Source organism: Capra hircus, chromosome 16 (assembly GCF_001704415.2).
Source record: "Capra hircus breed San Clemente chromosome 16, ASM170441v1, whole genome shotgun sequence".
NCBI lineage: Eukaryota > Metazoa > Chordata > Mammalia > Artiodactyla > Bovidae > Capra > Capra hircus.
In genome coordinates this window covers 36,145,080-36,160,543 of record NC_030823.1, presented here as the reverse complement: position 1 = coordinate 36,160,543, position 15,464 = coordinate 36,145,080, and the positions used below count along the sequence as shown (strand labels likewise).

The 15,464-nt window shown below is 35.9% G+C and overlaps 1 protein-coding gene across 2 annotated transcripts in view; it reads left to right on the top strand.

Annotated features, from left to right (window-relative positions):
- The window catches only part of KIFAP3 (kinesin associated protein 3), a 145,864-nt gene that overhangs the window by 93,300 nt on the left and 37,100 nt on the right, over positions 1 to 15,464 (top strand). For both annotated transcript variants that reach the window (XM_005690630.2, XM_013970173.2), the window contains exons 17-18: positions 220 to 305; positions 11,304 to 11,493. In XM_005690630.2, the coding sequence (XP_005690687.1) occupies positions 220 to 305; positions 11,304 to 11,493 (276 nt within the window). The remainder of the gene's footprint in view (positions 1 to 219; positions 306 to 11,303; positions 11,494 to 15,464) is intronic.

Below are 15,464 nucleotides of genomic sequence, written 5' to 3'. Positions count from 1 at the left end.
CATTTTCTTGCCCATTTTTATCTCATTTTTTTCCCTTATCATCCCTGTTTTTCAAATAAATGAAACATTAGATTTTTTGGTCACCTTGTATTAATGATTGCATTTTAAAATTTAAAGTTAGATTTCAGATTAATATTTGAATTTGGAGAAATGTAGAATTCTCTAACATGATTGAACAACCTCAATATCTGTTTGTATCTTTAACCACTTTTTATGTAGAGGCTCCAGCATATCTCATAGATCTGATGCATGATAAAAATAATGAAATCCGAAAAGTCTGTGATAATACATTAGATATTATAGCGGTAAGTAATTTTTCTTCCTACCAAAAGTATAATAGTATTTATTTTATGGAATGAAAGAGCCATTGTACACTTGTTTAGAACTTTGCATTCAGGGTACAGCTAGCACAAGTTTGTATTTTGGTAAAGCTCAGAAAATGAAATGATACTAAATTCACTTTTTAATTGCAGTATGGTTGATTTACAGTGTTGCATTAATTTCTACTGTACAGCAAAGTGATACATATACATGCATTATTTTTTATATTCTTTTCCATTATGTTTTATCATAAGATACTGAATATAGCTCCCTGTGCTATACAGTGGGGCCTTGTTGTTTATCCATTCTATGTATACTAGTTTGCATCTGCTAACCCCAAACTCCCACTTTATCCCTCTCCCGCCCCTCTACCCTTTGACAACCACAAGTCTGTTCTCTGTGTCTGTGAGTCTATTACTGTTTTGGTAGATAAGTTGATTTGTGTCATAGTTTAGATTCCACAAATAAGTTATGTCATATGATATTTGTCTCTCTGTTTTTTACTCACTTCACTTAGTATGATTATCTCAGTCCATCCATGTTGCTGCAGGTTGTGCTAGTGGTAAAGAACCCACCTTCCAATGCAGGAGATATAAGAGATGCGGGTTCAATCCCTGGGTCAGAAGATCCCCTGGAGAAGGGCATGGCAACCCACTCCAGTATTCTTGCCTGGAGAATCCCCATGGACAGAGGAGCCTAGCAAGCTACAGTCCATAGTGTTGCAAAGAATCAGACACAACTGAGCAACCCAGCAGCAGCAGCAGTATTTCAGTGTGTATTTGTACCACATCTTTATCCATTTATCTGTCAATGGATCGATAGGTTATTTCCATGTCTTGGCTATGTGAATAGTGCTGTTATGAATATGGGGTGCATGTATCCTTTTGAATAATAGTTTTGTCCAGATATATGCCCAGGTATGGGATAGCTGGATTATATGGCAGCTCAATTTTTACTTTTTTGAGAAACCTTCATACTGTTCTCCATAGTGATTACACCAATTTACATTCCCACTAACAGTGTAGGAGAATTCCCTTTTCTCCACACCATTTCCAGTGTTTGTTATTTGTAGATTTTTTTTAAGGATAGCATTCTGACTGGGGTGAGGTGGTGCTTCATTGTAGTTTTGATTTGCATTTCTCTGATAATTAGTGATGTTGAGGATCTTTTCATTTGCCTATTGGCTATCTGTTTGTCTTCTTTAGAGAAATGTCTATTTAGGTCTTCTGCACATTAAATTCATTGTTTAAACATTATTAAAACCTTTGGCTTTCTACTTTTGAGCAAGGGTTGCTTACTTAAAGAGATTTTATACATATTCAAAGTTTTATATTTGGTCTGCATGTCATCTCAGAATCACTTGTTTTTCAGAAAAATTATTGGCAGAGAAGCAGGGGGGTTGATGACAGTCTTGCCAAAACTCAACACCATCAACTTTACAGTTTGATCATTAAATTTTTTTTAATAAAATAGAATCTCATAACTATTTTTTAAGTCTTTGATAAATTTTGTTGTATACATTGACTTGTTTTACAAGTTGTTTTGGAGTGATGTTAGTTCACTTCAGTCACTCAGTCATCTCTGACTCTTTGTGACCCCATGGACTGCAGCACGCCAGGCTTCCCTGTCAATTGGCAACTCCCAGAGCTTGCTCAAACTCATGTCCATCCAGTTGGTGATGCCATCCAACCGTCTCATCCTCTGTTGTTCCTTTCTCCTCCTGCCTTCAGTATTTCCCAGCATTGGGGTCTTTTCCAATGAGTCAGTTCTTTGTATCAGGTGGCCAAAGTATTGGAGCTTCAGCATCAGTCCTTCCAATGAATATTTAGGACTGACTTCCTTTAGGATGGACTGGTTTGATCTCCTTAGTCCAAGGGACTCTCAAGAGTCTTTTCCAACACCGCAGTTCAAAAGTGTCAATTCTTTGGTGCTCAGCTTTCTTTATGGTTCCAACTCTTATATCCATACATGACTACTGGAAAAATCATAGCTTTGACTATACAAACCTTTGTCGGTAATGTCTCTGCTTTTTAATATGCTGTCTAGGTTTGTCATAGCTTTTTTTCTGAGGAGCAAGAATCTTTTAATTTCGTGGCTGCAGTCACCATCTGCAGTGATTTTGGAACCCAGAAAAATGAAATCTGTCACTGTTTCCATTGTTTCCCCATCTGTTTGCCATGAACTGATGGTACTGGATGACATCTTAGTTTTTTGAAAGTTGAGTTTTAAGCCAGCTTTTTCACTCTCCTCTTTCACTTTCATCAAGAGGCTCTTTAGTTCCTCTTCACTTTCTGCCATAAAGGTGGTGTCATCTGCATATCTGAGGTTATTGATATTTCTCCCTGCAATCTTGATTCCAGCTTGTGCTTTATCCAGTCTGGCATTTTGCATGGTGTACTTTGCATATAAGTTCAATAACCAAGATGACAATATACAGCTATACTCCTTTCCCAATTTGGAACCAGTTCGTTGTGCCATGTCTGATTCTAACTGTTAGAACTGTTTGGAATGATGAAACACCCCCAGATTTTAATGTTTTTCATGACTTTAGAAATTTTAAAAGTATATGTCACCGTTAAGAATTTGATCAGAGGGATAATCTGAGTCCTGCATTAGAAACTTGCTCACTTTGCAGACTTTTCTTCAGACTTTGTGCTGCCCTTCCGCCTGGATTTGACCCTTGTACCTGGGATTTGCTAGATGCTACCTTTCTTTGAATATTTTTTTTGCTTGTGACATACACACATGGGCAATCTTGTTCCTTCTTTGGACTCTATTTACACTATTTATTTTGGCTGACCCTGTAAAAAATTTCTTGAATATAACCTACTCAGTCGTTTTCAACTTAAGTGTTTCAAAAGTATCAGCTGAGCCACTAGGGAAGTCCAAAAATACCAGAGTGGGTAGCCTATCCCTTCTCCAGCAGATCTTCCCAACCCAGGAATCAAACTGGGATCTCCTGCATTGCAGGTGGATTCTATCAGCTGAGCTACCAAGGAAGCCCCTTAAAAGGATCAGAATAGAAGTTTATAAAGAATCAATTAATAACGCCCTTGAAATCCTCTAGGCCGGCATTTCTGCTAGTGATCTCATTACAAAATCAGATAATCAACAGGTACTTTATGGTCAGTCTCCTACATTTTAGTTCAGAAATTTCATGTTTATTTGGTATCACCTGATTTTTGGATTTGACCAATATATCTTTACTGGTTTAAAACTAAATCAGTACATTGACATTTTAGCTTTGATATATAAATTAAAATAGGGAAGCTTTATGTATTTAACCATTGTTTAACCAAGATGTTTCAACACATAAGCCACTGGTCACAGGGTTTATGAACAGTTTCATGGTTCTTGTACTATTTTCTAGGAGATCACTAATGTCATTGTTGTATATAAAGTATATAGTGTAACAGTAAGAAACTTCCTAAAATTCTATATCTGGATTATTTTACCTTAAGCAAAAAGAAGAGAGATATCAGTCTGTTATGAATCGCCTTTATCATACTTTTAAAATTACCTTATTTTGAGAAGAATTGATGGAAAGTAAAAATACATTTAGATGTTTTTATTAGGTAGGTTTGGCTAAGAATGTAAGTTAGTGATAGTTCCGAAAGACTGGCTTAGTCTTATAAAAATATTTATTGTAAAATATGAATATGTTTCTTATAAGATAAAATTTTCATTCCCAGTATTTCTAAGCTCTGGGCTCAATTCTCTGATCTTAAGTAGGAGTTTTCCCCACCCTGCATCTTCTGTCCTAGCTCTCTCTTTCTCTCTAGAATCCACATTTTGAAAAAATCTCTAAATATTACTTCCTCTATTTTTTCATTTCCCCATCTTTCCTACCTTCTTCTTTCTCTTTTCTACCAGTTCTTCCTCTGCATCCATTACTCCATTGAAATGGTGCTTATGAAAGTCATCTGGACCTTCATGTTTTGAAATCCGATGAACATTTTCAGTCTTCATTTTACTTTGTTGATCCTGCAAGGACTTACAAATTTTGGTCAGAGTTAAAATGTAAACTCACAAAGAAAATTATTTTAGATTATTACATTCATAAAAACTCCTGTGAATAAGAGGACATCTGAGAAGAAGAATCAGTGAAATGAAACTGGTGATATATCAGCTACCTATATATATAGTTCCCTAAAATGCTATCTGATCATGTCAGTTAGTATAAAACAAACTCGAACAAGTAATCTGAAGGTTTACCTAATCTCTCTACATCAGACTTCTAAGTGTGTTTGATATGCTGCCAAGCAATTTTAGATTGTTTCATTTCATACTTTGGAAAACTTAAAAGTCTAAAACGTTATTCAAAAATATCAAAGTTGTTAAGCTGAGACCATTTAAAGATATTCACATTTTTGTGAGAATGTCATTGAAACATGTATAATATCATATAAGAAACAAATCACCGGTCTAGGTTCAATGCAGGATACAAGATGCTTGGGGCTGGTGCACTGGGATGACCCAGAGGGATGGTATGAGGAGGGAAGAGGGTGGGGAGTTCAGGATTGGGAACACGTGTATGTGGCGGATTCATGTTGATGTATGGCAAAACCAATACAATATTGTAAAGTAGTTAGCCCCCAATTAAAATAAATTAAATTTAAAAAAATAAAGATATTCACATTTTAATCATTAGTGTGATCTGGAAGTCCTATCCTGTGCTACTGCACCAACTGAGTCATAGTTATAGCTGAGTTTCTTAGAAGTCCAATACAGCAGGTAGATGGACACCAGACTGGAAACTTCCCATATTCTATTCGAAGAATGTTTCTTTACCTTTCTATACTATACACCTATAGGATCCGAGGCCCTGGCTCAATTTTAGCTTGTCAATAGGGAACTGCACCAGCAGGAGCAACTTCTTCTTGAAACATTTTTCTCCTCCATTGAGTAGGGGTTCTGATCTTAGATTCAACCTTTGACCTTTATGAGGTGGCAGCTTGACCCCATAGAGTATTGCATTTAGAATACAACTGATTCTAGTTCTCTCACCTGCTGAATAATCTCAAGCAAGTTATTTAACTTTTTGAAGATCTAGTTTACATTGATACTGCTGAAGATTAAAGAAATTAGAGAAAATGTATATGAAGCATCTACCATATGGTGGTCACTTGATATGTTTTGTTCAAACTAAACCAAAATTCAATCCTAGTTGTGACGTTTATATATAGATTAAAAATCTGAATCAGCGTTTCCTTTCCTTAGTGAAAATGAAAGTCATTCAGTTGTGTCCGACTCTCTGTGATCCCATGATCACTCTTTGTGATCTAGCCTGCCAGGCTCCTCTATCCATGGAATTCTTCAGGCAAGAATACTGGAGTGGGTTGCTAGTTCCTTCTCTAGGCAATCTTGCTGACCTAGTGATTGAACCCTGTCTCCTGCATTGCAGGCAGATTCTTTACCATCTGGGCCACCTGTACAGTTAATCATTTACATTATTTTCCGTTCATTTTGACTGTTAAAATGATATGGGAAGATAATCTGTTCACAGTTTGGATTTTAAGTATGGAAAGTTATTTGGAATATATGTTTTGGCCAGGCATAGTTGTATTTGTAGTTTACTTTAGGATTGTCTTGCCGAATGGCTGAATTTGGCATTTTAAGACTTCATGTCAAAGAAGTTAGCTGAATAGTGCAGTTTACTGAAAGATCTTGATTAGTACAGTGTAGGAAAATAGGAAACTACCTATGCTAGTGTAGAAGTGCTTCATGTGTTCAGTTACCCATGTTCTGAATCTGTGTTGACTAAGTTGAATTCGTACTCAGTTTATCAGCTAACCTTAGACCAAAGGTTTTTCCTGGCTTGCTAGGCCTCCTTATTTGGCAGAAATTTGAGGTGTGGGCCATTTTAATGCATCAGGAAAAGTTTCTCAGGTTCACTTGGGATGTTGCTGCCATTCTTTGGATTTTTGAACTTAAACTCAATTACTGATCACAACTCAGGGCGCTATTTGCTTGTCCCAGATCTTCTTAAAGAGTAAAACAAGAGAGAATGGGCTTAATTTGAAACAGGAGAAACTTTGATTAGACACAGCAAAGATGATGAAACACTGGGAATATACTGACAAGGGATAATATAAAGTCTTGTCCAATTAACATTAAAAACAGCTAAATAACCAACTTTCTAAAATTGTTTGTTAGAAACCTGCCTAGAATGGAAGTAGATGATCTCTTAAGACGTTTTTATCTATAGATTTTGATTCTTGAGTAATTTCAGCATAGCTGTAGTCTATAATAATAGAAAATAAAATAGAGGTGGAGTATTTGTAGCTTAAGGCAGTTTATCTTTAAGAAAACAAACTTCTTGCACTCAAGACAAACATCATGAAATAATACTAAGAAAAATTAGATGCCATGCGAGCCTTAGGGAAATATGCCATCTGCAGTAAAGTGTTTGTCCCCCAGGTTATGCACATGTTATTTTACACTAGTGGTAAAGTGTTTATATACAGTATTTAGGCCCAATTAGTGATTTGAAACAGATATATGTTCACAGTACTCTCTCTACCGTAGAGGACTGCGTGATTGGTGATGCAGTCTCTGGGGTCTCATCAGCAAATTGTCACAGGTCTGACTAGGCCTTACATGTAGCTTTGGGAGGCGGGGAATTGGGGTAGTTGCAGAAAGGAAAAGGGAAGCAAGGAGAGAGAAACCTAGCTCTCTCATCTTCCAAGGCAATCATGCAGCAATTGACGATTGTCTTTTCTCTTCCAAGCCTTGGGAATTATCAAGGGAAGAACAGAATCCTCTATACATAGAGAGCTTCTGAAAACCCCATTAGATTATTATACCTCAGTATTCCTTCAGCTTTGTATGAAGTATTTGAGAACCTCAAATTCCTCCCCAATTAATAAATGATTTCCTCCCCTGACATTACTGGGTTGTCAACCATCTCATACATGTTTAGTAAGCACATGGTATGTTCCAAACACTAAAGTTGACACTGAAAATTAAAGGCAACATGAAGTCTCTAGAATATAAAAATTTACAATCTGGATACCAGGCTACTGTTGTCTAGACATGAACTGACCTTTTAGGAGCAGTACTACCACATGGCCCTATCAATAGATACTCTGTACTAATGGCAAATTGTATCTACAGGTTGTTTATGGAAAAGGGAATGAGCCTAGGTTCTCTGGTAAGACTGATGTCTATTGTCTTTCCAGCCAGCCACAGGCTACGTGTGGTTTGATGCTAACAGAGGTTTGTGTCACTGAGATTTTGAATGGCAGCCTTTTACTTTTAATAAATCTTAATTTTGACCATTGGCAAATTGTGTGTATTGTAATAATCTGGAATTATTTCAAACTAGGAAAACAAGGTGCCTTCTTCATTCTAGGATAGAAACAATTATATCTAATAAGACTGGTATATTGAAAGGAGGTAAACTAATGTATGCTTGCATTAACTTCTAACACATCTATTGTTTGTTAGAGTCTCCACAAAAATTATCAGGGCAAGTCTGTGTCAGACAGGAAAGGTGGGTTTATTAATAAACTTCCAGCAAGGAAGACCACTTCTAAAAATATCATACAACATCTTGAAAAGGAAAGCTGTAGAGAAGTTTTCATAGGGTTAGCTTTAAAACTCAGGTTATTTCAGGAGAAGATTTCAAAGGCATGGAATGGATAGAAATTGGTAAAATGAATAGAAAGTAGTTACTTTAAATTAGCTTGCAGGTTGGTGATGGGCACAGAGCAGGGATTTTTGAATGAGTTGTCAGAAACTTCTGAAATGTTCTTTCCAGTGCAGGTGGAGTTCATTCCTGTTTGTTTAACAGTCTTCACAAATTTTCATTTATCAGATTTGTAAGTTTGTTGTGTATTCTCAATTCCATGCAATCAGATTGGACTTTATGAGATAAACCCAGTTGGGTTTAGTGTTAGTCTTCTTTTGGAGTTCTTTTTTATATTGCAGAAATTTATGGCTTTTCCTAGTTTGTTAGAATTTACGTGTGTGTGTGTATATATACATACGTGTGTGTGTATGTGCATGCATACATACCAAGTCACTTCAGTTGTGTCCAACTCTTGTGCAACCCTGTGGACTGTAGCCTGCCATGCTCCTCTGTCCATGGGACTCTCCAGGCAAGAATACTGGAGTGGATTGACATGTCCTCCTCATTCACATACACACACACACACGTACACACATACACACGCATGCATGTGTGTGTGTGTAGTCCCTGCCAGTATTATGCATGTTACTTTATTGGTTTTTTTAATTGTCAGCACTTGGATTAAAAAAAAAAAGTATGAAAGAAAAGTTAGGGTTTCTCACTTAAATAAATTTCCTTTGGTTATATCTTTTACTTTTGGGCATAATATTTGAAGTGATATTACACAGATAAGCTTCCTCAGTGCTGTAAACAGAGGTTGAAGAGATAATTTTACTTTGAGGTCTGGTTAGAAAATTCTATAGTCAAGACTAAAGGGCAACTTTTGGGACAGTACTGCTGAGAAGTAGGTAGTATGTGCATAAAAAAATCAACAACTCTATTATGTGTGTGTGTTTAATTACTTGTATATCTGTGTATGCATATTATTGGGAAGAAGTATTTTCTAACATATAAAAGGCATCTTTTTAGCAGCTAATACCGTAACCTTAATGAGCAACTCAGTTACTCTAGATCTGCTTTAATTTAGTATGAAGAATTGTATTAAATAAACCATATTACATTCTCAATTAGGGGGCTGCCACATTAAAGGAGAAAGAGAAATCTGTTTTCCATCAGTTACATTAGAACACAAAGCAGATCTGTGTAGTTCTATGTTACCCTATAGTGTGTTAATCAGATACAAGGTGTGACGGAAGCCAGTGACAAAGAGTTTTCCTGATAGTGAACAGGCTCTGATAATAGGCTGGTTAAGGCCTCATAACGTTTCAGTGGTTAAGTAGTAAACAAAATGATACAGGACTTCAAAAAGGATGGCACATTCCACCTAAAATCAAATCAAAAGTCTTTAATGATACTTACAGAGTTTTTGAAAACTAGTGCTTAAGATAATAATGTCATGACTTGAGAAGAGAAGAAAATAAAAGATAAGGCATGTTTACCTTTAAATACAAGACAAACTAACGTTCCATAGCAAGGATGTTAGGGTGCACTCCTTGTGAAAAGAAGCATTTCAAAAACAAAGAAAAAGAACTATATTTCTAGAGTATTTCCACAATGGCTTGATAAATTTGGATGACATTTCTTGGCTGTTTTTGAGCATCTGAGCTCCCAGAGTTATTTTCTGATGATGAAGAGGCAGTAGTGTAAGAGGAAAGTAGAGATTTGGGGGAGAGGGGTTAAAGGGAATTGGTTTTAATTGATACATGTTGAATTTCTTAAATTTCTGATACTGTATATTCATTTAGAATTGCTATGTAATTTTTAAAAGATGAACTCCATATATTGCTGCTATTCTTCAGTTTGGCAGAGGGATAGTTATTTCGACAGCTTTATGAAGTAATGGTGTTAATCATAGATTTTTATTTAAAGAACATTAGAACTTGAATAAATATTAGATTTGATTTGTAATTAAAGAATCTGAGACCGAAAGATACTGAAATACTTTTAGAAAGTTGCATGCTTACGCTAGTATCAAACCTAGAAGGAGAACCCAGGATAAGACCTGGGTTCTTATCCAATGTTTCTTGTGTAATACCATACCACATGATTAGTATCTATAAATTTAGACTCTGAGACATAAAGAAACTATGACTTTACCATGATTACTAAGCTAGATTCATTGAGGATAAAAACAGAAGATAGCTGAGGCTAGGGATTTCAGAATGTTGATCTGTGGGGTTACAAGTTTCAGAGTTGTGCACTATAGAACACACAGCATGACAGCTGACACTGCTGAGAGATATACCAATAATGTGAAATTTCAAATTTAACAAGAAAAATTTTGATAATAGTAATTACATTTATTATAAAATTTCAGGCTTATTTTACATCCCAGAAATTTATTCTGTGATGACAGTTTTTGACTTGCGCCTTACTTAGCTTTGGATGAAAATTGCTCGCATTTAAAGTTATTGTAATCATTTCAACTACTGGAGGACAATAGTATTGCCTGGTACCTTTCCAACTTAAAAAAAAATAAGTATAAACAAAAGTGTTAAAGATATGACAGAGGAATTTAATACTAAGGAACCTGTGATTAGAATGACGAGAAATACCAGAAGTCTTTTTTCCAAGTAATCCATGGTACTGTCTAGTGATTTTTAAGTGAATATACTTGTCAGAAGTAGCCACAGCCAGTGAAGCTAGATAGGTTCAGCTGTAGCTTTTCTAATATTTATAACTTGTCTACTTGTCCTTCAAAAACACCCACCAATGAAGTTCTCTGTGAACAGATGTTACGGATACAGTGAATACACCACAATCTTGCTCCTCAAGAGTTCATTGCCAAACAAGAGATATTTAAAGAAATAATTATGACCAAATAAGACATTTTTATTTCTGTTGTTGAAACATAATTGAATTAAATTCTATTTATTTTTTTGTAGTAAACCATTTCAATTTTTAGAAGAAATACTTTAATGTTGCTTTTTTTTTGGCTAGTGAAAATGTTATCTAAACAAAAAGATATAGCAAAAGATATAATTTTAATGCTTAACCACCTGTCATTAGTGCCACATAATTATAGTCACAGAACTATTTGGAAGTTTAAGTCAGGCTGCTTACGTAAATTCTAGTAATACTTAGATAAAGAATTTGTGAAATTTGAGCTTTTCTAGTTTGTGCCATCGGCAGTAGCAGTTGGTAATCCAAACAGAGATGTCTTTAATGTATGTAATAAATTGATTTCTATTGATTATTGTATACATTATTCCAAAAAGGTAATGTTAATATTTCCTCTAACTGAAACAAAAGCCCCCTCAAATTATCTTGTAAGATAAAATTACTGCTGAGTATCAAAGAAATTCCTTCATAAACTTATAAAAAATAATTGACTATTTGTTTACAATAGGAATATGATGAAGAATGGGCCAAGAAAATTCAGAGTGAGAAGTTTCGCTGGCATAACTCTCAGTGGCTGGAGATGGTAGAGAGTCGTCAGATGGATGAGAGTGAGCAGTACTTGTATGGTGATGATCGAATTGAGCCATACATCCATGAAGGAGATATTCTTGAGAGACCTGACCTTTTCTACAGCTCAGGTAAGATGATAACCAAGACAAAAATAAATACTTTTAATGTATGCTATAGGGGTTTTTTGTCTGCCACCTTTCTCATTCCCAAGGTTTATAAGCACTTCTTTTAGTAGGTAAATGGTCTTCTGCTAATGATTTTAGACATAACATCAGTACACACCAAGCAAACCTATTATCTCATCGTTATCTTTTTCCAAGGTAGTCTTTGATGTGATCGCCATTAAAAAGGCTGTAACAAGGAAAATTAAAACAAGGAAAATTGCTCTTAATTTATTACTTTCTAGAATGTATAACTTAAAATGACATCTTCAAGATTTACTACTGTTTGAAAATGTGGTATTTTTCTCTATTCTGCATTTATTTAAATATATAGTTTACTAATTTATGTTTTGTTTTCCAGCGTGTTTAATTTTAACAGTCTCATTTTGCCATGGTTTTGCGTTAGTTGGGGCTTCTCTCATAGCTCAGTTGGTAAAGAATCTGCCTGCAGTGCAGGAGACCCCAGTCCAATTCCTGGGTCCAGAAGATCCACTGGAGAAAGGATAGGCTACCCACTACAGTGTTCTTGGACTTCCCTTGTGGCTCAGCTGGTAAATAATCTGCCTGCAATGCAGGAGACCTGGGTTTGATCCCTGGGTTGGGAAGATCCCCTAAAGAACGGAAAGGCTACCCACTCCAGTATTCTAGCCTAGAAAATTTCATGGACTGTATAGTCCATGAGGTCAAAAAGAGTCGGATATGACTGACTGACTTTCACTTGCTTCAGTTTTGAAATAGTAACCCCTATTTGATTCTCTGATTGGGAAGATTTAGACAGTTTATAACAACAGTTTTTTTCATTCTACACTCTGCTAGTATTTTCAAGGTAAAATTTAATTTTTACATAAATCTTACATTTATTATACCCTTGTTGACTGTGCCGTCTTCCTTTGTCCAGGGATTCTGTACTTAGAGCCTAAGTTGTTGCATATTCTGCCTTCTAATGTGTTGTACTATTGCCAATATGAATTACTTTATTGAACTCATTTAGTTGAAGAGATGAAGGAAAGGATTTCTAAGATCTGTAGTAGGTTGGAAATAAAAGGCATTGAAAGTAATTGTATCTGAGTAAATGGCTCACTTTTTTTCCTACTATGTAGTCATTCATATGTTTTCATAATTGTATGCTCTGCATATTGCCCATAAGGCTGAATTATTTTTATATTTGATTTAAGGTACTTCAGTCCTGGAAAGTTGGTACTTTACTTTCAAAATTAAATGGATTTCTTCCTAACTGAACTTAACAGTAGTTATGAAATCTGCTTTGTATTTCAGCCCAGATGGAGTAGATCATTAATTTCAACTAACCAGAATTTCTTAGTTCAGTAATGGCTAGCAGCTGTTCCTTACCTAGTGAGATCGTCGTGAAGTAAAATAATGTAAAATATATGTGATATGAATTTTTTGATAATAGAAATCAGAATTTCTTAGAATCAGGTTTCTTGCTTTGAAAATTGATAGCTCCTTTTCAGTGTGAATCAATGAGCAGTTTCCAAAAATGAATAAAGCTTTTAACCACCTCAGTATTTAACTTTGTTGTTTCAATTAGCTTCTGAACAGATTTCTAAAAAATTATTCCATTTTTCCAAAATCAATTCATTTAAATTAACCTCTTAAAATGAAAATCATAACATTTTTCTGTGAGATACAATTAAAATGTACAATTTAAGCTTTGTGAGAAATCTAAATTGTACATCTTTTTATATATCTAAATTTAGAAACAGCCACAGCTAATGGAAAAATAAATTGAAGCATTTGAGGAGTGAAATGTTATCATTAGATAGCCTCGTGGTGGTTGTTTTTTTATACCTGTAGCTTGAATATGGTAGACACTTGACAGCAGGGATTACACTGTTACAGTTCTCATATCAAGCCATCTGTACTCTTTATCTACTTTATTTTTCATAAATAGTTCATCAACTAAAAAAATATCTATGGTATTCTTGATATGTGTCATGGAAATCCAGATAGTGGTAGTCTCTTGTCTTTTATTATGTACAGTTGTATCTTCAGAAACATGAGAAATTTTATAATACTACAGATTTATTTAGATGCTTGAGCCATCTTATTTGAGTCTCCATGAAACTTAGGGCTGCTTCTGATAAAGGCAACTTTAGAAGTTTTTCAACCACAAAAGTTAAGCTAAATGGCCAGTGATACCCTGGGCTTATCTTTTATTAAAAAATGAAATAGTATTTGCTACTTCCTGGTCAATAACCTCAGATGCAGATGACACCACCCTTATGACAGAAAGCGAAGAGGAACTAAAGAGCCTCTTGATGAAGGTGAAAGAGGAGAGTGAAAAAGCTGGCTTAATACTCAACATTCAGAAAACAAAGATCATGGCATCTGGTCCCATCACTTCATAGCAAATAGAAGGGGAAACAGTGGAGATAGTGACAGACTTTATTTTCCTGGGCTCCAAAATCACTGCAGATGGTGAATACAAGCCATGAAATTAAGACTCTTGCTCCTTGGGGGAAAAAAGCTATAACAATCCTAGACAGTATATTAAAAAGCAAAGATATTACTTTGCAAAAAAGGCCCATCTTGTCAAAGCTATGGTTTTCCCAGTAGTCATGTATGGATGTGAGAGTTGGACCATAAAGAAGGCTGAGCGCTGAAGAATTGATGCTTTTGAACTGTAGTGTTGGAAAAGACTCTCGAGAGTCCCTTGGACTGTAAGGAGATCCAACCAGTCAATCCTAAAGGAAATCAATCCCGAATATTCATTAGAAGGACTGATGCTGAAGCTGAAGCTCCAATACTGATGTGAAGAGCTAACTCATTAGAAAACACCCTGATGCTGGGAAAGATTAAAGGCAGGAGGAGAAAGGGACAACAAAGGATGAGATGATTGGATGGCATCACCAACTCAATGGGCATGAGTTAAAGCAAGCTCCGGGAGATGGTGAAGGACAGGGAAGCCTGGCATGCTGCAGTCAATGGGGTCACAAAAAGTCAGACACAACTGAGCAACTGAACAACAATTTCCTGGTCATTAGTATTGCTTTCTGTATTTTCCAACAGTTAAATATGTCAAAACGTATCTGTTTCTTTCTTGCTATTTTTTTCATTGTTTATTTCTTTATTTTTTTAATATAAATTTATTTATTTTAGTTGGAGGTTAATTAAAAATGGATCTTCATTTTATTATATGAAATAGGAATATATTTAACATCTCTTTATAGTTCAGTCGCTCAGTCATGTCTGACTCTTTGCGACCCCATGAATCGCAGCACGCCAGGCCTCCCTGTCCATCACCAACTCCCGAAGTTTACTCAGACTCATGTCCATTGAGTCAGTGATGCCATCCAGCCATCTCACCCTCGGTCGTCCCCTTCTCCTCCTGACGCCAATCCCTCCCAGCATCAGAGTCTTTTCCAGTGAGTCAACTCTTCATGTCAGGTGGCCAAAGTACTGGAGCTTCAGCTTTAGCATCATTCCTTCCAAAGAAATCCCAGAGCTGATCTCCTTCAGAATGGACTGGTTGGATCTCCCTGCAGTCCAAGGGACTCTCAAGAGTCTTCTCCAACACCACAGTTCAAAAGCGTCAATTCTTCGGTGCTCAGCCTTCTTCACAGTCCAACTCTCACATCCATACATGACCACAGGAAAAACCATAGCCTTGACTAGACGGACGTTAGTCGGCTAAGTAATGTCTCTGCTTTTCAATATGCTATCTAGGTTGGTCATAACTTTTCTTCCAAGGAGTAAGCGTCTTTTAATTTCATGGCTGCAGTCACCATCTGCAGTAATTTTGGAGCCCCAAAAAATAAAGTCTGACACTGTTTCCACTGTTTCCCCATCTATTTCCTGTGAAGTGATAGGACCAGATGACATGATCTTCGTTTTCTGAATGTTGAGCTTTAAGCCAACTTTTTCACTCTCCTCTTTAATTTTCATCAAGAGGCTTTTGAGTTCTTCACTTTCTGCCA